This window comes from Tiliqua scincoides, chromosome 6, assembly GCF_035046505.1.
Source record: "Tiliqua scincoides isolate rTilSci1 chromosome 6, rTilSci1.hap2, whole genome shotgun sequence".
NCBI lineage: Eukaryota > Metazoa > Chordata > Lepidosauria > Squamata > Scincidae > Tiliqua > Tiliqua scincoides.
The window spans coordinates 26,442,407-26,464,756 of NC_089826.1; the positions used below are offsets into that span (position 1 = coordinate 26,442,407).

At 42.6% G+C, this 22,350-nt stretch overlaps 1 protein-coding gene across 19 annotated transcripts in view; it reads left to right on the plus strand.

Moving 5' to 3' along the window:
• Positions 1–22,350, plus strand: part of ANK2 (ankyrin 2) — a 411,206-nt gene that overhangs the window by 296,881 nt on the left and 91,975 nt on the right. For 10 of the 19 annotated variants that reach the window (XM_066631612.1, XM_066631616.1, XM_066631619.1 and 7 more), the window contains 8 exons: positions 1,764–1,949; positions 2,762–2,785; positions 4,768–4,866; positions 8,343–8,441; positions 14,026–14,124; positions 14,424–14,621; positions 21,511–21,609; positions 21,749–21,847. In XM_066631612.1, the coding sequence (XP_066487709.1) occupies positions 1,764–1,949; positions 2,762–2,785; positions 4,768–4,866; positions 8,343–8,441; positions 14,026–14,124; positions 14,424–14,621; positions 21,511–21,609; positions 21,749–21,847 (903 nt within the window). The remainder of the gene's footprint in view (positions 1–1,763; positions 1,950–2,761; positions 2,786–4,767; positions 4,867–8,342; positions 8,442–14,025; positions 14,125–14,423; positions 14,622–21,510; positions 21,610–21,748; positions 21,848–22,350) is intronic. The other 9 variants (XM_066631613.1, XM_066631620.1, XM_066631624.1 and 6 more) reach the window with 4 other exon arrangements.

Below are 22,350 nucleotides of genomic sequence, written 5' to 3' on the forward strand. Positions count from 1 at the left end.
AGGAAAAAAAAAAAGAGCAGAGATGGACCATTTATGCTCATTCCTATGCTTCTTGCCATTTTAATGAGTTAGAATTTATTGAGAAAGTGTGCAAATTTATTGGGTGGCAGTGGTGGCTGCATTAAGCATGAAGCACACAGCACTATTGGGTTGCATCAGGCAGCCCAATAATTTCAGCCATCCCTGGGTTCAACATCTGACCCTGTTCCATATGGACTGGCTCTACTCCTGCCAGGCATCCCTAGACGACATCCCTGGTCCTCCTAGGCAGCCCCCCCCCCCCGAGCACCTAGGCTCTGTTTTCTTTCTCAGAATAGAGATATCTATCCATCTGAACCTCTGGAGACTTAGTAACTATATTTTGTACATACTTACTGGACTTTTATGGAGGGGGCCGCAGAAAATATTTAAAGGACCTAGCCTTTAATTCAGTGGTTCCAAAACTCTCCAAGAGACTTGGGAATCTCTGTAAGTCAATTGGAAAACTTGAAGTTGGTCGTGGTCACCTCAGGCAGCCATTCTGAGGTGTGGGGAAGCCCGCAGAGCGGACCACAGGCTCCTCGCATCATCTGGAGGGTGATAGCAACCCCCAATAAGTTCAAAAATGCCCCCTTTTTGTGGCAGTGGCACAATCTTGGAAGCGCTGTTGCCACTCCAGTGAGGTTGACACTCTCCTTAAGGGGGTAGTAACCTTTTGCCCCTGGCTGAGACGTTGTGTTGCCCAAGTTTGGGAATCACTTCTTTAACTAATACTTTCCTTTTGCATTCCTGAACTGCTGTAAAAAATTTTTTAATGAATTTGTTTAGTCCTAAATGACTTAGGGTGCAGTCCTAACCCCTTATGTCAGTGCTTTCCAGCACTGGAATCACAGTGCCAATGGGACATGTGCTGCATCCTGCTGTTGGGTGTCACTCATGGAGGCCTCCACAAAGTAAGGGGATATTTGTTTCCTTACCACAGAGCTGCATTGCCCTTATGTCAGTGCTGGAAAGCACTGACATAAGTGGTTAGGATTGCTCCCAAAGGAACATATAACAACTTGTTCAATAAGCCATTTCAGAAGCTAATATGATACCAGCTTTGGAAGTATCAGCTGACCTTTCATTCTGAACACAGGAGTTTAGTATCTGTAGGTGCCAGTTACTTCAATGTGCAGTTAGTCACTGGATGTCCCACGCTCATTTTCTCATTCAGAAGGAGAGTAAATCATTGGGTTAGATCCCAAGAACTGTCAATGGAATTAAAAAGAGCCACTAGTTCTGTTCTGTGAGGGTTCATGCGGAAAGATAATAGGTTGGTTCTACAGCAGGATTTGTTTTTTGGTTTGTGCAAACATTTGCCTATAGAAGACTATAGTTAGCTTTAGGCTGCAATCCTAACCACACTTTCCTGAGAGTAAGCCCCATTGAACAAAATAAGACTTACTTCTGAGTAGAGCTGGTTAGTATTGTGCCCTTAGTTTCATACTCCAAGGTAAAGAAACAAGCATTACCTTATCTTGAGGGGGCCTCCATGACCGCACTCCAACTGCAGGATGCAGCACATGCCTCACTGGCACAGCTATGCCAGTGCTGGAAAGTTGGTTAGGATTGCACCCTTAGTGTAAAACAGCCATTATGTGAGTGGAAGTTGCCATAGAAGAGCACTTACGCATCCAACCCATTGTGTACTGAAATATGTATCCCTATTGATGGAAGTGCACTTGGTATTGGAAATGCCCATCTGTTCTAATGTCATGCAATGTATATTATTTTTGCAATAGGATGGCTTCACTCCTCTAGCAGTTGCGTTGCAGCAAGGACATAATCAAGCAGTGGCCATCCTCCTGGAGAATGACACTAAAGGCAAAGTACGGTTGCCAGCATTGCATATCGCAGCCCGAAAAGATGACACCAAATCAGCAGCACTTCTGCTCCAAAATGATCACAATGCTGATGTCCAGTCCAAGGTAAAAGTATCTTTTTCATGATGGTGTTGGAATGTGTCAAAGGTGGGTTCCTCTAAGAACTGCTTCATGCATTACGTGTTTGACTCTGATTGGCAATGAGCTACAGCCAGTCACAGCTCCCCATATGATTTAAGTTAGTTGCATTTATACATCACATTTTTAAGTGTACATATTAAAAACCTTAACTTACGTGTACATTTTAAAAGTGTAATACTGTATATTAAGATGTTTTAGGAGAGTCATATACTGTACATTCCATTACTATAATGCAAATACTACTGCTTGCTTCTCCTGTGACAATGGTTGCTGAACCAGTATCTGCAATAAAAGCTTTCTTTTTCCTGAGCTGCAGGAGAAAATGGGTTACATTTTCAAATCATGTTTTAGTTTCTAAATTTTTCTTTCACTAAAGGTCAGTGGGAGTTTGGCGTTTTCTGTCTTCAGAAACGTACTCCATGCTAAACATATGTTTTCCATTTCTGAAAAATCACATTCAGGCTGCAGTCCTGTGCACACTGTCCTGGAAGTGTCCCACACAGTGAGGCTTATTTCTGAGTAGATGTGCATACTCTGTCAATCTGTGTGCATTTTGGTAACCTACCAGGACAAAACAGGAGTTTAAGCAGAATTAGGGTACTGGTTTGTGACCCATGGGGATATGGGTTGCATTTATTACATGTAAAACTAACTCGTGCTCATCGGGCTTTTCTCATAACAACAGAATAATTCTATTCAGCTAACAACTTAGTTCTCTGTCTTTCTGCCAATCTGTAATATCTTTCCTCTTTTTTTCCAAAACATGCTTGCAACAGATGATGGTGAATAGGACAACTGAGGTACCAAGAATAAGTTTTGTTAAGCAACATTTTTTCCCTTATGAGTAATTACTAATGGGGAGGGGGGAGATGATTGTTTTATGTACAGTTCAACCATATAAAGTGCGTCATTTGTATATATGCACATAGGATAGCTATTTTCAGTTGTCATTTCAGCTTGAGGTTTTTCTCAGTTTGAGTTAGCTTGAGATGGTCCAATGTTTTTTAACTTGGAAGAACTGCGAGTGGGAACTTGGAATAGGCCTGTTAAAAAAGCAGAAGCATCTTTACAAACACACGAAGGGAGCAATCCCAACCTTTGGTTGGGCAGGTGCTAGTCCTTTGTGCCAGCCCACCAGTGTCGTGAAAGTGTCATAAAGCACTTTCCTGCCTCCGGGACAGCAAGGAGGCTAGCGTACGGATGTGTGCCATACTCCAGAGGCCGACATGGAACCCCTTTGGCTGGCACAGGATTACCAAGTCTGGCCGGCTCAAGTGTGTGTGGGGATGAGGTGTTTTCTGGCAGGGGGCGGGGGTTGAGCAGTGGGGTGGAGCCAGGATGCGGCACTTATGCCTGGTCCTGGGCAGCCAGTGCAGCTCCAGGTGGCACAGATCCAAGTATCCCCATTGGGCCTGCTGTGGCTTTGCCCAAGGTTCCACTTGCCCCAGACAGAGCCGCTTTTGGCCCCAACCCTGCTCTGGATGTAGGGCAGGCCTGCTGGCCTGCCTGCTTCAGGCCAGGTTAGGATTGGACTGTAAGACTTTTGTGTTTGCTTGAGTCTAAAACATAATTTATTGCTCACGTCTTCAAGCCAGGGTTTAAAACACATTGTAGGATTTAGTCCCAACTTTTCACTTTCAACTGTAGAAAGCATCTTCAAGGGGTTACAAAGAATTTTGTATCCTCTGCTTGGTGTTTTGGGCAACATCACTTTTTGAAGGTAGGAAGTATGTAATTGGTCTCATCTGCTAGCTGGCCACAGGCTATAAACATCTTTATTTTTAAATAACAGTGCAATTGTATTTAATAAAAAACTTTGTCCTGGCAATGTGGATAAACTGGACAAAGAGTCACTTTTTCAAATGACCCTCTTCACCCCAGCGCAGAGTGAGTGTGTGTGTGTTTATCCCTAGTGGCTGTTTGCTGGTGTTCTTCTGCACCTTTTTACATTGCAAGTCCTTAAGGAGCCATTTAGTTATTCTATTTTCCCTATAAACCACTTCGTGATTTTTCAGCTGAGATCAATGGGAGTTTGATTCCATTTAATTATGAAGCCATGCATTCCCTGAGTCACATGTTGCAGGACTGCAGATTGTTGGAGCGTTAGGCAGAAAGAATATCGGAGTTTGGTTCTGTGACCTAACTCTGGAAGCTCTTTATAACTGTATAGCTCTTCGGACTTAAAAACAGTGTGTTGAGGACTTGGACAAAAAAGTACAAATTCTGAATGAGCTATTGAAAACACTTCAAAAATGATAGCTATATTTTACTTATATGAAATGTAATTGTATATCATTTATTGGGTGCTTGGGGACCTTTGAAGATGCAATTTCATATCTTGTGGTCATTTTACTGTACCTTCTATTTTAATGTGCGTTGATGGTATGAAAATCATTGCTGTCAAAGCCATAGTAATTTATATTTGCTGTGAAGATTTACAAAAGCGGCTTACTGTTCATTGCTCAAATGCTGTATATTTGACAAACAAAGATGAATGGCCTTACATTTGCACTGTTTTGTTTCTGAGAAAGAAGAATAAGACTGGGAATTTCTATTCTAATTTTCTGGGTGTCATAAAAATAAAAATCCTAACACACATATTAAATAATTAAACAAAAACACAGTACTTTTGCTTACCTGTTGCAGGGTAAAGTAGAATGTATAATAATAGAAAGTTGTGTTGGATTAAAGTGGTGTGAGCTATAAAATCAAAAATTTTTTTGTTAAATAATAAAATGAAACTAAATTGGTGTTTGTGATTAGGACTGTTTATTTTTTGCAGAGTGGCTTCACACCTTTACACATAGCAGCACACTATGGAAATGTTAATGTGGCAACACTTCTACTCAACCGAGGAGCTGTTGTGGACTTCACAGCTAGGGTATGACTGTTTTCTCTTAATACAAGGAATGGACAGGGAAAGGACAGGCCAGCTTGCTTTGAAAGTTCACTAGAAGGGAGATGCCAAGGTAGTTCTGTTTACACTGCTGTTCTGGAAATGTACTTGAAATCAATGATCCTTACAATTATTCTCTGTAAACCGCTTTGTGAACTTTTAGTTGAAAAGCGGTATATAAATACTGTTAATAACAATATTCTCTGGCATTTAGCAACTCTGTTGCACAATTTGAAAGATGTAGTTTTGGATTGAATTTATTTTCTCTCTAAAGAATACACTCAATATGTGAACATGGATTACTATTCATTTTGTGGGTATACATAAACATAACAAACTAGTGGAATGCCTAATATCACTTTTGGAACTTCTGGAAAATTTGTGTGGTAGCAGATAATACTGTTTTATTTGCATTTTGTACATATGTACACTTTAATAACTTCTTTAATACCTCCACACCCAACTAATTTAGCAAAATTATGTATAGACATCCCAATTCAGCATGCTCATGGACATGCTTATATAGAGGCAGACCTACACAGGTATTCCTAGGATACCCAAGAACAGCGTTGTCACATATGAACCTGCCCAAACTCTGAGGTTGTCACTGGGGGTCCTATCTGTGTTCTTTCAACCAGGTTTTGGGGGTCTTCATTTAAGTAATCTTCATTGTACCCTGTCCCTCAGTGGGCCCATCTCCTTATTACTGTTATTGCTCCCAGTTGCTGAGCTGTTCCTTCTCGCCCCCACCAAGAGAGTTGGTTGATGACGGAGCAGATGTTGGGAGATGCTTCTCCTCTTTCTCACAGACATTGTGTACCTGCTGAACCCTTTTGGGTTTTTGTGGGGAGGAGCATAGCAGACAGGCAAGAGAGCAGGAGGAACAGTGAACAGTAATGACCAGGGAACTCTTTGGCCACCTGAAGGGGTATACTGTAGGTCTTGATAGTGCCCAATCATGCCAACTCTTGACAACAGCCCTACCTTTACTACCAGAACTATGGTAGATAGGGATAAAGGCCTTTTCTGAACCTGTTCCTATTTATAGGGTGTCCATGACCACGTGAAACTGGTCAGCATGTCTCCAATACTGCTTGCCTCTTGGTGGGCAGTTAAAGAATATTTTTTCCAGGGTGGGTTATTGTGATACCTCCTAGTTGACTGATAGCCCAATCCTATATAATCCACCCACCAATACATCCATGCCAGCGGAGCACATGCTGCATGGGGAGGCAGCCCCAGAGATCTCCGCTAGGTAAAGGAATATTCTGTGCCTGGGCTAAGCCGTCACAATGGGTCTACTCAGATCTGTGCCAGCTGTTTTTCTGGTATAAGTCTGAAGGCAGACTGAGGCTGGGAAAGGGGGATAGGATATTGGTGGTACCAGCGCATTCTGTCATTGCAGCTGGCCCATAAGATTGGGCCCCAAGGGCCCAATCCAGAACAGTGTGTGCTGGCTCACCGCTAGCGCGCACTGTCACAAATGTGCAGTAAGGCACATTTGCGAGCATTACTGCCGGCCCAGTGCTGGAGCTGGCCCAGTGTGAGTCCATGCTGGGACAGCACCGGTCAGAGACCTGCAGTCCACTGCCCAGTGCTCCATGCAAAGTACTGCAGAGGTCGGTCAGGTCGGGGCAGAGGGTGAGGGTAAGGTATGACAGGGGAGCGAGTGGGGCAGGAGGGGACAGAATTGGGGGAGCTCAGCTCTGCCAGATTCAGAGCCCCCTGTCAGGCCTTGCGGCATGACACAAGGTGTCTTGACTCTGCACTGGCTAAATAACTGACACAGAGTCAAGTAGCCCCATTGTGGCACCACTTACCTTACTCGGGGACAAACATTCCTTTCCCCCAAGGAGGCATTGGAAGCCTCCGGCAGCTGCCTAGCGCGCACAGGATGCTGCAGTAGCTATTTTTGGCACTGCTGCAGCCTTTTGTGCCAGGCAGCTCAGGATTGGACTATAAGACATTATTTAATGGTGATGTGTTGAGCTTGGGTGTTTTTAAAGCTTTCATTGGCCGTTGATGATGTTTAAAACTATTACTTTGTAGTTTAAGTGTGGTGTTTACCTTTTTTGAGTATTTTTTCTTTAAATAGAAAAGTAGGACAAGAAAATTGTCTAGATATAAATAAGTCCTAGCTGGATGAGGATCCATGTTTTCAAATGAGTGTTGTGAGCATATTACCTCCCCTGATTGAGTAGCTGGGGCTGTGCACACTTTCCCCTGTTAGAAAGGTAGGCAGTAATATGGCCAACGAGTTTTGGGACAGAAAGTAGGAGCTAAATTTCATCCTCTCATTCCCATCTCTCTGCTGAACAACCAAAGACTTGCATGCTGATTATCTGAGAGGGCTACATCTGGTCAGCCCTGCATGCTGATTATACATGCAGTGGGACTGGGACATTAAGAGTTTAGATTTTCTGAATATTTGCATTTTTATTACCTTGCTGCATAAAGAGCTGTTTTTCAGAGATTCTCGTATGCTTACTGAGACTTATATGTCAGTGGTTTTTATCTTTTCTTTTTGTTTCCTACCAAGACACTTAATCACCGCCCAAAGTATGTTCAAGGACAATTGTTGGAAATAAAAAATAAATTCTTCCAGCCTAATTGCAAAATTTTAACACTCATTTCCATTATGAAAATAGGCTTCATTGTGTCTAAATTAATGTGTTCTGAATGTAGCTAAGTGCATCAGTATGTTATGAATATTTTATATTTTATTTGTCCTGTGAGTGTGATGTTTGATGTTCTGGTAATTGTTTTGTTTTGTTGCTTTAAAAATCAGTGAAGATAACCTCCCCTTTCCAACCCTAAAATCATATTTAAAATTATTTGCACACATTACTCTTATGCAATGTATGTACATACACCATTAGAGACTTTTGGACATATATAATTGCATTTAGAACAGGTAATTGCTAGTGACAGCCCAATCCTAACTAACTTTCCAATGCCAATGAAGCTGTTCTAATGGGTCACATTCTGCATCCTGTGGTAGAGGGGCAATCATGGAGGGCTCCTCAAGAAAAGGGAAAATTTATTCCCTTACTTTGGGGCTGTATTGCATCTGCATTGGTGCTGGAAAGTTGGTTAGGATTGGACTGTGAGCTTCTTTAGAGGCTTAATTAATTTTGGTGAAATCTTAAATTTATACCCCTTTCTAATTCTTGTGAATTATAGCTGTAATGCTATACTTCTGCTTATTCAAACAAAATGTTAAAACGTGAAAGATCAAATTTTTTTTTCTATAGATACACTAAATGCATATTTTTCTAGCAGTGTTTACAATTCATGGAAATGACAATCTTTCTCAAGATAGATAGTGCTTACTGTCTTCTGTATGCTGCAATACATTCCTTGCTTTATCTTCTATACTGTATCATGCCCAAACGCAAAGCCATCCCCATTGAACCTCTTCAAATCCATCATGCTCTTTGTTTGTTCTTTTCATGGTGTAGAATGGAATCACCCCACTGCATGTGGCTTCCAAAAGGGGAAACACAAACATGGTGAAGCTCTTGTTGGATCGTGGAGGGCAGATCGATGCCAAAACCAGGGTGAGTGTTTCTATTCCCTGAATGTCAGTTATCATGCGTCTTTTCTTTCTTGTTTGCTTTATTTGTTTAGGTAGGTTCCAGCCATTCAAATATGAAGTTATATGTAATGCAAGCGTTGTGTTAGTGACTGAAGTTCAGAAAGTCCTAATTTAACTTGAATATTAAACTTTCGCATTTTGCAATTTCCACTTAGCTTCAATGGCATCTTAGAAACTCATTTAATACCATGATGTGCACAGATACCAGCATTCCTTTCTGTACCAGTTTCTCCACTCATGCATTGCTGAGGAATCTAGGGAAACTAAATTCCTAAGTGGTACGTTTGGAACTTCTTCTAGAATACACTTAATACTTCCATGGGTGCCCTTTGTACAGTTTTCCAGGGGCTGTGGCTGTACTTTTAAATGGAAGTACTTGCCTATCCACATGCTGTCTGCTATCATTGGACTTGTGAGCTATGCTTTCAAGAAACCTCAGGGTTCCCAGGACTACAGTTAGAAAATCAATGCTTTAGAAAGAGAGAGAATCTGTTATCTGTTGTAACAGAAGAGAAATTATAAACAAAACCCTTATTCAAAAATGTTGGATTCAACAGATACAGTACATCTGTCTTTGTGCCCCATGAAAAACAAGAGTGTTTAGAGTTCTAGGGGTTTTTGTTTGTTTGTTTGTTTAAAGGCCTCTGGTAATGAGGCTAGCAAAACCTCTGCCTGAAGCCTTGGTAAGCCACTGCATTCTGGGAATGAACCAGTGGTTCATATGCTGGTTTTTTTGCAGAATTGGATGCTATGTTGCAAAAAATCAAACTAGCATTACCAGCCTAGAAAAACAAGCAGATAGCTGTGTGCTGCAAAAACCTCCCAAGATTTATGCATAGAAGGTGGGTGGTAGCAAGCAAGTGCCCTTTTTAATTCATGCAGTTTGAGCTGCTGGGACATGGCCACAGACATGACAGAACTGAGCTTTGAAAACACTCATCTCTTCTATCCAAGCATGAAAGCCCATTGTGATTGTACAAGTCACATCTTACTTTCTTCGTACTTTATATGTCATATCTTTTGAACTGGGAGCATTGCTAAACTAGCTAGATCAAAGTGCAGTCCTACATCAAACGATCTGTTTAGGACCGCCTCCAGTTTCTTGCAGATAATCTAATTTTTAAAGGGTTTCATTGTTTGACTTATCACCCATGTCAGGCTTGCAGTGTCTCTCAGAGCGGCCAGCACACAGGCAATTTCTCCAGAGAACATCCCAAAGCACTGGCAGTCTATTTTGCACAGGTTCAGCACCATTTTTTCTTTCTTTCTTTATATTCTCAAGGACATTTGGGTGACAGCTTTGTACACTTTACAGTGTGGGAGATTCCAAAGCTTTGGTTTTGTTTGACAGTATCATGCTGTTGTGTGATGTCTTTGTGTCAGACTTAAAAAAAAATTTCCATGTCTTTTTTTTAACCTTTGTTTTGTCGACATGCTTTCCATGTTTTGTTATGGTCTCAAATAAGTAGGACTGCAGAGAAGTTAATTAGGAAAAACTATATGGCATTTCCCAGTATTCTAGGATAATTCTGCTATCTCGTGGATGAATTCATATTAGAATGCAGTTGCAGGCTTGAGCAAGTCTTGTTTCAGCATTTGTGGAGAACAAAATAGAAAACTCCTGGGCTTAACTCTTTGTTTTCAAATGAATTGGTAATCCAGTCTCAGCAGGAGGAGAAAATGAAAGCTTCCTCTTTTTGGCTGCCCAAACCACTTCCTCCAATGGGAGTGGACTGCTGATAGAGGAAGGAACTGGCAGCCAGGTTGTAAAAACCTGCAGTACTACTGTTCAAGTGGGGTTCCGTGACAACCTGTTTCAGTGAGGTGCTGGGACCAATTGTGGAGACTGGTGTTCTTTGGCTTCCAGAGAGGCCTCATCCAAGTTGGAGTTCATTGGCAGTCTGACAGAACGTGTGTTCCTCCTTAATTTTTAGAGGCAGAACCTTTAAAATTGAGGTAAAAAGACAAAATAACTATCATTTACAAGCCATGTTAATAAATGCAAATAAGTATTTGTTTAATACTCTTTGTCAGTATATCCCTTCACTTATTACAGTGTAATGTAGAAAACCCTGAAAGTTACTGATATCCTGGAAAAAGAGCCCTCAGAGTTGACTTTTGATGTTGTGCTTACTGAGTAGAAATTGGAGCACTCTCTGGGTTTCCACCTCCTATGGGCTCTCTACTCCTAAGCCCAAAACACTTGCTTCTTGGAGCACAGCTGACAATTGCTAAAGTAATTAACAGGTCGGCCTGCTGTCTGCCAGGCCTCAGGAATTTGTCACAGTACTCTGCTTGTTGCTTTCCTTTCCTGGTTAAAGGAAAATAGGTCCTGACCATCAAAGTTACTGAATCTTGGCAGGAGCCTAACCTTAGTTGAATCCTACAACTGGTAGGGTGGTGCACTGAAGGTGTAGAGCACCTTGCTAGTCACAAATGTTTAAGAGGAATTGGGCTCAGGTACAGCTGTTTCAAGAGATTCCAGTCTTCAGGTACTCTTTTAATATTCTTTACATATGTTTAGGTAGCACCATGGACTAATTCATGTCAAGGTTTGTCAGATTTCAGCTCTGACATCTGTTTTCATGTTTAGCAGAGTATCACTCTTCTAGTCTTCCATATTATAGTTTTCTTGTTCTTGGGCATTAGAAACCTGTAACTTGAGAAAGTACTGTGAGGAGCGGATGGGAACCACTTGTGCTTCCTTTGCTTAGTGGTAGGTCACTTCACCTTCAAGCTTTGACAAGGGAAAGGAATGCATGCTGTCGTCAAACTCCAGCAAGCACTTTCTGGGGAAGAAAACCCTGAACTATGGAATGGTAGGAAGGAAATTCAGGTAGTATTGCAGCCATGGCCCATGGGAAAGTCGGCTGTTTTGTTCTCTGTAGCCACTTGAGTCCAGTTTGCTGGCTGGGAAGATGTTGGAAAGATGAAACATGGTGAGCCAGTTGCTATGATTAAGGGAAATGAGTCAAAGTGAGGATGGAAATTCAGGCAACTCAAGTGGTTGATTAAGTGACTGGAAATGGAATTGGAAGAGACTCAAAGTAAGTAAATAAATCGCTGTTGTATGGATGGAAAGAATAAATTGATCATTCTGGAAATTCATAATTCATTGTTATAATCTTGCAACTGTTTTAATAAGATTTCTCATCTTTATAGTGCTAGGAAAGTTTAGATTAAACATTATTTCATTATGTGAGAAACTTTGATGAGGGCAGAGCATGGATAAAAATGTAATGTTTTAGCAATGAGAAGATTGAGACAGTATAATTCTTCCCATATTAACCCAGTAGTGGCCCTGCCCAGCCTGAGGTGTTAGGGGTGTCAAATGCATCTACAGGTGGAGCCTATTTATTTGCGTTAGTTCTGTTCTGTGACTTGATGCGATTAACAAAAAACGCATTGTGCTAAATTCCATAGAGTTACGCAAATATGGTGCAGCCTGACACTTCCGGATGGAAGGAAACTAAGGCAGCTGTTATCAATCCCCTCCCCTCCGTATTCAGCCCTCCAGTTGCCAGCTGCCCAGCTTCTCTCACAGTTGGGATGCTGATCTTTTAAGAGCCCAGCCCTATGTGTTTCTACTCAGAAGTAAGCCCCATTCCAGTCAATGGGGCTTACTCCCAGGAAAGTGTAGAGAGGATTGTAGGCTAAATCTCATACTTTGCTTGGTTGGAAGGCTTGCTTGTGTCGGTGATAGCCTGCAACATGGGGGGGGGGGGAATTCAGCAAACACTCCCTGGGTTTTTTAAAGCAATCCCCTCTGTTGCTACCACACCTGCCCCTGTGTGTGTGTGTGTGTGTGTGTGTGTGTGAGAGAGAGAGAGAGAGAGAGCGCACCACCTTGCTGCATGTGTTCTGGCTACAGAGATTTTCGCCCCCCCCCTTCCCTTCTTCAGCCTCTTTGCTGTCTCAGGATCTCCAGGACTGTTACTGTTCCTTCCCAAGGGGAACCTCTCCCAGGGCTCCAGGGCCATTTCCCGGCCTGGGCGAGGCAGAGCCTTTTCGCAGTGTTTTGGGCTGCCTGGAAATGGATTGAGACGCCAGCGCAGGGCGAAGGTGTGTGTGACTTTTGGTTCCCCCACCCCATTCTCTTTGAGACAAATCCGCAGATAAAAAATCTGTGGTTAAATAGGCTGCACCTGTATTTTTATGCTGCTGCTGCTCTGAGGGTGCACTATCTTGCCACTATGGAAGATTCTGGTCTCTGGAATCCAAGAGAAGGAATTGAGGCAATCTGATGACTTGCAGTTGTTTAGGATTCCTGTTCTTACTGCAGAGGGGTCTCCTCCACAATTTCATTAATGTTGGGAGTATTGCATTACTTAAAAAGTAAAAAACCCTTTTCCTTTTGGAATATGGCAACCCTAAATGCCAGGGGCAGAATCCAACAAAAGTTGAAACCAAAGGACTTTCAGGGCTTAGTTACCTTGCTTCTAATTTTGCCAAACTGTGACCTCTATATTCCATGGATAAGATTTTACAGATCAACAAGGATAAAATCAGCATCATTTGCATACATGTGTTTCTCTTTTGCATGTGTTTTCCTTCTCTGCTTTAACATGGCAGTATTTTTTTTTTTTTTTTTACTTTACTGAAAATCATTTTACTCTCCATCTCTTGCTCTCTAAGGTCTAGGATCACCTAGGATGCAGTCTGGCCTCTAAATCTTTCATTGTATTTTGCTAACCATCATGTTCAGTGGCAAAAAAAAAAAAGCCTCTGCAAATGCTCTGGGACAGGATGTTCTTCTGCAGTGAAGAGAATATTGTAGAGAGACGGTGCTGTCATAGCAAGTTTGCAAAATGCTTGTTAGAGCTTGCTTTCTGTTTAGCTTTAGCAAATTAAGTGTTCTTCCTCAGTTGATTTCATTTCACCCCTTTCAGATCCTCTGTCCCAATCCCACTTTTGATTTTTGTCCCCAAAATAAATGTCCCTACTCTGCTATTGATCTATTTCAGCACTCTGTTGCAAAAACAGTCTGAAATACTGCCAGGATTTGCTATCTTTTCTCCCTGATGCTACACAGGCAGGAATATACTTTTAAAATTAGAGGGCGATTGAGAGAGAAATGGGGAGAAAATGCTTTTCTTTTTCATTATTGATGGAATTAGAGCTGATTTATGTATTAAGGCTGCTGTGTGTGAGCCACTGGGAAACACTTTCTCTGGCAGCTATTCTACATTGGGACATGGTGGAGCTGTAGCATGAAATGCATCTCTCAGCAGCAGTTGCACAGGGCATGTGTTTGGGAATGGGTAGGTTATGTGTGGAAAGCCTTAGAGCCCTGGGTCCCTGAATTGCACTGTCCCGTCCCCCCTGTGCCAGTACTCTTTATTTCCAATAGGTGATGAATTTCTGTATGAATTCCATGTGAAATGAAGGAAGATGTAGACAGTATTGCCTCAATAAAGAGACAGTTTTGCTACAGGAGTGTTTATATTGATAGAAAATAATAGTCAGGAGCAAATGGCTCAAGCGGCAGTATGTCCTATGGAAAGAGCTTTATATATGCTTATCACTGCCTTCTTATTTGTTTTAAGGATGGACTGACTCCACTCCATTGTGCTGCTCGAAGTGGACACGATCAAGTCGTAGGGCTGCTCCTAGAACGAGGTGCCCCACTGCTTGCAAGAACCAAGGTATGTAATTCCAGCAGTGTAAGGTGCTTCTGGCTGACTCAAATGGGGGTGGCAATGGGGCAGGGACTAGGGCAGATTTGACCAAGAAGGGGATAATATCGGTGACAGTGGTGGCACCCATCAATACTTGACTTTGATCCCCCACTTGGGTCCATGTGGACTTGCGTCAATAGGGTTTACAAATCATCTTGAAATTTGTCTGTTGCAATAAATCTGCTCATGGTTGGTTTTGAATGTTGTTGTTTTTTACTCTGAGACTGACACAAATTTATATTTTATTTGTATTGTTGCTGGTGTAGAATGGACTCTCTCCTCTTCATATGGCTGCCCAAGGGGACCATGTGGAGTGTGTCAAACACCTCCTGCAGCACAAAGCACCTGTTGATGATGTCACACTGGATTACTTGACTTCCCTTCATGTTGCTGCACACTGTGGCCACTATCGTGTCACTAAACTTCTGCTGGACAAGAGAGCAAATCCAAATGCTCGTGCACTGGTAAATTTTTGTATCTCTCTGGATCAAAGTATTATCAATCTATTTCTTATTGCTATGGCAACTCTGATATACTGTAGGGATTGGGTCAAGAATTTGGCTCCATGAACAGAAGGTGCAAACTTCTATTCACAGAAGGAGAGTTGTGTTCTTCCAACAGATCCTTCTATGAGCACAACTTTCCTTCTGCGAATGGACACTCCATTCCATGAAATGCCATCTCTGCAAGGGTTTCTGCCTCACTTTCATAAAAAGGAAAGCTCTGTGCAAGAAAGAGTTGCTTATTGGATTCTAGTTTGAAAACAGTGAGTAGTACTGAACTAGAAACAAAGACCTAAACAAAACAAAGACCTAATGGATCTCTATAGAAATTTTCATTTGATACTAGACATTGTGTTGCCCTCTTGTCTACTAACATGTTGTACTGTCTAATAATTCTAATTCAATAGGTTTGTTCACACTGCCTGAGCTAGAAGAAATAGGCAAACCCTAGTTTCATGTTAGTAGTTTCATGTTTTTATCTTCAAAAATTTACATTTGCTCATTAACTAGAGCTAGAATGGTGTTCCAGAGAGCCATGGAAACACTTCAGTGTGGCCAAGGAGGCTTTAAACTTGTGTTTGTTGAATAGCAGCCCCCAACTCTTCTGCTGTTGCTGTATAGTAAATTTATTCCCCTTAGGGCACAATCCAAAGTGGCCCTTGTGCCGTCCCAGAGGTGTTGTGAAAGTGCTGTAAGGCAGCTTTGCACCACTGTGGGAGTTGGGAGGCTGCCTCCAGCACCACAGTGCCGGAGGATAGTTAGTGTGAAGGGCTTGGGCCACCCCATCTCCGTTTGTAGCTTGCCCGTGCAAGCCCCTGGGTTTTGTACCCTGGCCCAGGGTCGGAAAGGGGGTCCGGGAACCAAAGGGGGTCCAGAAAGTTCCTGGGACTTGACATTTTCCTATCTCACCTGAACTTGCTGCCAGCGCATAATGTTGGGGTACAACCACGTGCATGCAGTGTTAACTGCTACTGCAAGTCATGCACACCAGGCCCAGGAATGCATCTATGACTCTCCTTAACACAGTGTCAAATCTGGGAAGAAACTGGCCTGCTACAGAAGCTCTTTGGCTAGTGGATTCCATAACCATGAAGAAGTGCATAGAAGCTTAGGGTCCCAGCTGTGGGGCTACAGCTGCTGCAGAAGTTCATTTTGATCAATTCTAGTGTGAGCCTAAATACGATGATGCTAATTTTCTGCAATGGATTTTCTATATTTCAAAAATTTTAGAGAGACTTAGGAGGGTGTTTGGTTTTCTGTATTACTTTACTGCCAATACTGCATGGTTGGGTATACCCTGCACTCTGCATCAAGAAGCCTAGTAGACCTGAGATCCAAAGACTATTGTAGCTGTCAGCACCCTCCCCCACCCTATTTTGCCCCCCTTGTTCTGCATGCCCCCATTGCCCAGAAGAAACTTTGTACCCCCTGACAAAATTCATCTCATAGGCTCTGAACTCTTCCTCTCCCTTCCTGCTGCTTCCCACCTTTTCCACTCCATCACTCTACCTGACTATGCAGTTCTAACTTCAAAGGCATAGCTTCCTTTCCCATGTTTACCCTCTATGTTAAGTACTCTCCCTCAGTTACTTTATCCTAACTTGTCCCATCCCCTATTATATATTAAATAATCCCTTATGATTCCAATTCCCCTTAAAACCCCATACACCTCCTTCACAGTAAGGTTTGCGCTGGCCGTGTTGGGGCGGCTCAGGGCTTGAGGGGTGGTGGTGGTGGAAGAGGGCAGAACAGAGGTGTTCTGGGGGAGGGCAGGTGGGCCCCTGGGGGGGGCTGGGGCTAACCCCACACCTGAGCAACCTGGTACAGCTCTGAGATACTTGGATATGTGCCACCTCTTTAGATGGCGCAGATCCAAGTAGTCCCATTGGGGCTGCTGCAGTGTAACCAGGGTAAGGGGAATGAATTCCCTTGCCTTGGACTGAGGCGCAGGCATCCCCAGCCCCGCTCTGGATACCTGGCAGGCCAGCTGACCTCCCCATTCCAGCGCGGGTTAGGGTTGGGCTGCCTGTTTAACTGTGCCTTGTTATGTACAGAGGAAAAGGATCTTTTGTTTCTTAATGCTGTGTGACTTTTTTTTTAACAGAGGCTGCTGATACTATTTATCCACCACTTTTCCATGTTTTCAATTTCCAACAATCTAACAATTTTATCTTGCAATTATGTTGTTCCATATTTAACCCTAAAAGTAATGCATGATTTAAAAAAACTTAATTATTGCTAGAATCTAATGCTTCTAATGCTAATGTAATGTTTAGAACAGGGATGCCCAAACTCTGGCCCACGCTCCACTTGCGGCCCGCTGCGGGTCCCCATCCAGCCCCCAGGGGGTCCCCCCACCTCCAATGGGCACTCGGCCCTCACCTAAGCCCGCGCTGGCCTGCCGCGTGAGCTCTGCGCCTTGCTTTCCCTTGCTACCGCTGAGCTCAGTGGCAGCGAAGGAAAGATGAGCCCAGCCGGCTTGCAGGGCCTTTTATAGTGGGAAGGTAACGTGAGACTTGCAGGTCTCTCGTTACTTCCCACTATAAAAGACCCTGCGCGCTTGCGTGCTAGTCTCCTTTCTTGCCCAGGGGCTGGGCTGGGCTCTGCTCTGCTCCATTTGGCTCAGCTCCCCTCCCCTCTCCTCCCCTCCTGCAACCTGAGCCAGGGAAGAGAGAGAGAGATCACGAGGGAGGGGAACCCAGCCCAGCTCGCAGCATGTCTCCCTCCGGAGTGAGGGAGGGCTGGTTGGCTGGCTGGCCAGGCAGGCAGGCAGCAGCAGCAGCAGCACATGGGCAGGCAGGTAGGCAGCCCATGCAAACCAAGGAGGGAAGGGCAAGGGGGCAGGTGAGCAGGCGGGTATGTGAAAGTGTGGAAGATCCCCCCTCCGTGTGTGTGTGTGAATGGGATCATAAGCTGGCATGAAGTTCCCCCCCTTACTAGGGTGGATGGGATCATAAGCTGGCATGAAGATCCCCCCCCTTACTAGGGTGGATGGGATCATAAGCTGGCATGAAGTCCCCCCCCCCCTTACTAGGGTGGATGGGATCATAAGCTCGCATGAAGATCCCCCCTTACTAGGGTGGATGGGATCATAAGCTGGCATGAAGATGCCCCCCTTACTAGGGTGGATGGGATCATAAGCTGGCATGAAGATCCCCCCCTTACTAGGGTGGATGGGATCATAAGCTGGCATGAAGATCCCCCCCTTACTAGGGTGGATGGGATCATAAGCTGGCATGAAGGTACCCCCCCTTACTAGGGTGGATGGGATCATAAGCTGGATGGAATTCATTCATTCATTTTCGGTCTCTAATATATTCTTTTATGTAAATTTATTTAAATTTGAAATGTAAATTAATTATTTTTCCAGCCCCCGACACAGTGTCAGAGAGATGTTGTGGCCCTCCTGCCAAAAACTTTGAGCACCCCTGGTTTAGAATGACAGATCCTTCCTTTGGAAGTATATAGGCCTCCTAGTGGTAGGAAATAATTTTAAAAAATCATCTTTTATATTGCATACAGGCATATTACAGGGGTGTCAAACTTGTTTCATACCGAGGGCCAAATAGCATTCATGATGCCTGCTGAGGGCTGAAAGTGATAACATTAGGCAGGAAGTGATGTCATTAAACAGGTCATAACCAAAAATAAGCACCTTTTCTCACTTAGAAACTCATTAGCTGCAAATCACAGAAGAGAAAACACACAAATCTTTATCATATTTCAAGACATGGGAGAACCCAATTTTCATGTGGGCTGCCCTTTCAGCAGTGCCACCTCAGCATTGCTCAGCAGCTGAGAGCCCAAGGGCCTGATAAAAAGCTTCCGCGGGCCGCACTCGGCCCCCAGCCCTTATGTTTGACACCCCTAGTATATTACATAGAGAAAGACTGCTTATGTTGGCTTTTACCAGTTCATCTCATGGTGAGCTGGTTATGTGCATTTCTTGCTCTGTTCAACATTTACCTTTTGGCATTGCACTTAAAATATTACTTTTGGCATGCAAAAAGTTGAATGCTGAATGTGATCTTAAATGAATGTAACTAGTTCACAACAGACTGAGACTGCTGGGTGCCAGCATGGATAAAGCATTCCCCGTTTAAAAAAAAGAGACATTTTTGTAAAAGATAGACCAAGGATCTCCAAACATTTCAGTGTGAGGGCCACATTGTATATTTTACACATTTTTGTGGACCGAAAAGCAATCAGTTTTATAAATGAATGAATGAGATTTATAATTTAAGTTGGATCTGTTTTGTAATCAGCATGGTATGATTCAGAACAAAAGAGAAACATGCCAATTATAAAGAAACAATACTGTGCTTCAATGGAGAAATGATATATAATTAGTAAAAATGTTTGTCAAATGCTCTGACAAAAAAAAAAGTTGCTGCAGCTGGATAAATCTTGTGGCAGGCCATATGTGACCCCAGGCCATAGTTTGGAGAACCCTGTTTTATAGTCATGTAGCACTGAATTCATCATGACAGAACTTTCACATCTAAGATTCAAAGGTTATTAACCAGTCCAACCTGTTAGGATTCGAAATTGGAAACTACTTTCAAATACTGCAGAATACACACCATATTCAGATATTTGGCCTAATCTGGGAGCTGCTGAGCCAAGACTAGCCTGGGAGGGGAGGTAGCTTCACCGATTCTGACTGTTGAGCTCTTCCCCTCATGTGTGGCCCTTGGTTTTATGGGATGGTGACAGTAGCACTTACCTTGGTAGTTCTAGGCAGCTTAAGAAAATCCAGCTTTTGGATTGAGTGGAATGAAATAAAGTATGTTTAAACTTCTTCCTTATAAATGCAGGGAACAAACTAGCATGAAAGAGTTGAGAAGATTGTTTCAGATCATGAAAACCATTCATTTTTTCAAATCCATGAAGCTCAAAGTTCAAGAATAGAAACTATTGATCATTCAGATACTAATTCTGATTAGAAAAATAAACTTGAGTCATGCTAGCATTTTTCAGAGCTCTGTTATTTCCTGGGATGGAGCAGAGGATATAAATAAATATGGGTTCAGCAGAACCCAGTCTGAACTAATTAAAGGTTGGCATCGTATTCTTTCATTTGTAGTTTTATTTTCTAGCGTAGACTGGATTTGAAAATAGATGTAAGCTGTTTCTAAATGGATGGTTACCAAGTGTTTCCTTTATATACTCTACACTTTTCACTGACTTCTAAGAGTCTTTCCACACAATCAGTTTACTGTCCAATTGTTTCCACATGTCTTAACTCTGTGGCTGAAGTACTGTGTATCCCTAGCTCTCAAATCACAATCTTTGGTCCTTGGAAAATGTAATTCATTGTCAGGATTGCACATTCATTCCTGATGTGCTTGTTCTGTAGAACATGCATATGTGAGTGTCGTGGTCCTTGCTGGATAGTTTTGTGACACAACTTGGGATAAGTGACATCATAACATCCCCTCATCATACTCAATGATTTTGTGAACATTTTTTACATATTTAAAATATTTTTAAATGAAAATTAGCAATGTGTTACTACTAAGACAAAACTAATGCTTTTTTTGAGACTTTATATACTATTCACAATTACTTGTATTGTGCTCAAGCAAATAAGTGCCTCCATTAGCACCTGAAGAGGCAACTTTGGCTAACCCCTTCCTTCTTTGGAAGAAATGGGCTATGTCAGAATGCCAGGTGCAAGGGAGGGCACCAGGATGCAGGTGTCTTGTTATCTGGAGTGCTCCCTGGGGCATTTGGTGGGCTGCTGTGAGATACAGGAAGCTGGACTAGATGGGCCTATGGCCTGATCCAGTGGGGCTGTTCTTATGTTCTTATGTTCTTTCTGCGGGCCCTTGCACCCACCTTCATCTACTTCTAGGTTTTAGGGATCAGGATGGCATACTACAGAGGGAAGGGAGGACATTGTCAAGCCGCTGTTGTGGAATCAGAAGTGTCTTCCATTCGCAGAACCATTTAGGATACAAACTAACATTTGTCATTTGCCTTATGGTCTTACTAAGGTTATGAACAAATCTCTTTTTATGCATTAATAAATCAGACGGGGTCTTTTCATATTCAACTGGGCAGTGGTCTTTTCATATAATGCATTGTTTCTGTCCATAATACGCAGAAGGCACGTTATGATTCTCCACTGTGATATTTATTCTCTTGCAGTATGTAGAACTACCTACCTAACGTCACAATGTGAAAGTGTTTACTATGAAGTACCAGAGTTGACAACAATATCGATGGGCTTAGTTTTCCATTCTTCTTACTCCATGGTTTTAGGAAAGTTCAATTAAACGTTGGTTTTAAAGACAAACTATGTAGCATATCAGGCCGTAGAAAACAATTAATGTTAATAACAAGCAACCTTGACACTAAGAGGCTAATGTGGAACATAATTCCTAAAATAAACAGAGGAATAAGATATAATACAATGTAATCAGAAAATGTGTGTTCTAGGGTGCCCTTCACATGTATGCCCTACGTCATGGGAGCTGCTTAGTGTCTTGTAATCCCAGAGTGCAGATCCATGCAGTCATCTTCACCATATGTTCACCTTATTCACATGTGGTATGATTCGCTGGAGTGGCTTTGAGGGCATGTGAGAGAACCCAAGATCCATCAAACAGTGTTATCATGGAAAAAGAATGAGGCATATTGCATAAGCTAAAATTGCAGTTGGGGCAAAACTTTGACTGTGCAGAAAGTGCTTCTGCCCTTAGTGTACAGTAGGAATTGGCTAGCCCAAGTCTCCATGCTTTTCAGTATGTCAGAATTTGTTGTAACCAAGGAGCATCTGATAATCTAACACGGTGTGAGAACTTAAAGTTGCATGCTTGAACTACCATGGTTGTCTTTTGCACAGAATGGTTTTACTCCGCTGCACATTGCTTGCAAGAAAAACCGCATTAAAGTCATGGAACTTCTGGTGAAATACGGGGCTTCTATCCAAGCCATAACAGAGGTAGATACATTTTCCTAAAGAAGCACCTCTCTCCACTATTTCTTTCTTCTCTTACTTTTTAAACTTTAATTTTTTTTCATTGAGAAAGACCCAAAGATGCTCTGCAGAGGAGTAAAACTGCTGTTCCTTTATTTCACAGTCAGGCCTCACACCAATACATGTGGCCGCATTTATGGGCCATTTGAACATAGTTCTGCTTCTGCTGCAAAATGGAGCTTCTCCAGATGTCACTAACATTGTGAGTATGGCTTGGTTTTGAGTAGACGTAGTATTGCTTAGTTGCCATGTATCGCAACCAAAGTTTTCATTTCTTTTATTTTATGATCTTTTCCTATTAATCAATCTGCTGTCCTACCTAAGTATATATAAAATGGATAGTGCATCTTTTCCCTTTCTTTTACTATGTTGTCTGTGATTCGGTTCTTAACAAATCCCCTTTTTTAATGAAAGAGATTACTTGCATAATTTTTAAAGTTCTATTTTTGTTTGTTTTGAGACCTTTGTGTGTTATTGAGGGCCCAATCCTATTCAACTTTCCAGCACTGATGCAGCCGTACAAACTGGGCATCCTGCGGTGGTGGGTCAACCATAGAGACCTCCTCAAGGGAACGTTTGTTCCCTTACCTCAGGGCTGAATTGCAGCTGCATTGGTGCTGGAAAGTTGGATAGGATTGGGCTGTAAGAGATCTAACTTGCTGTATAAACTTGCCTTTGTGCGCATGAACACATATACGTGTATAC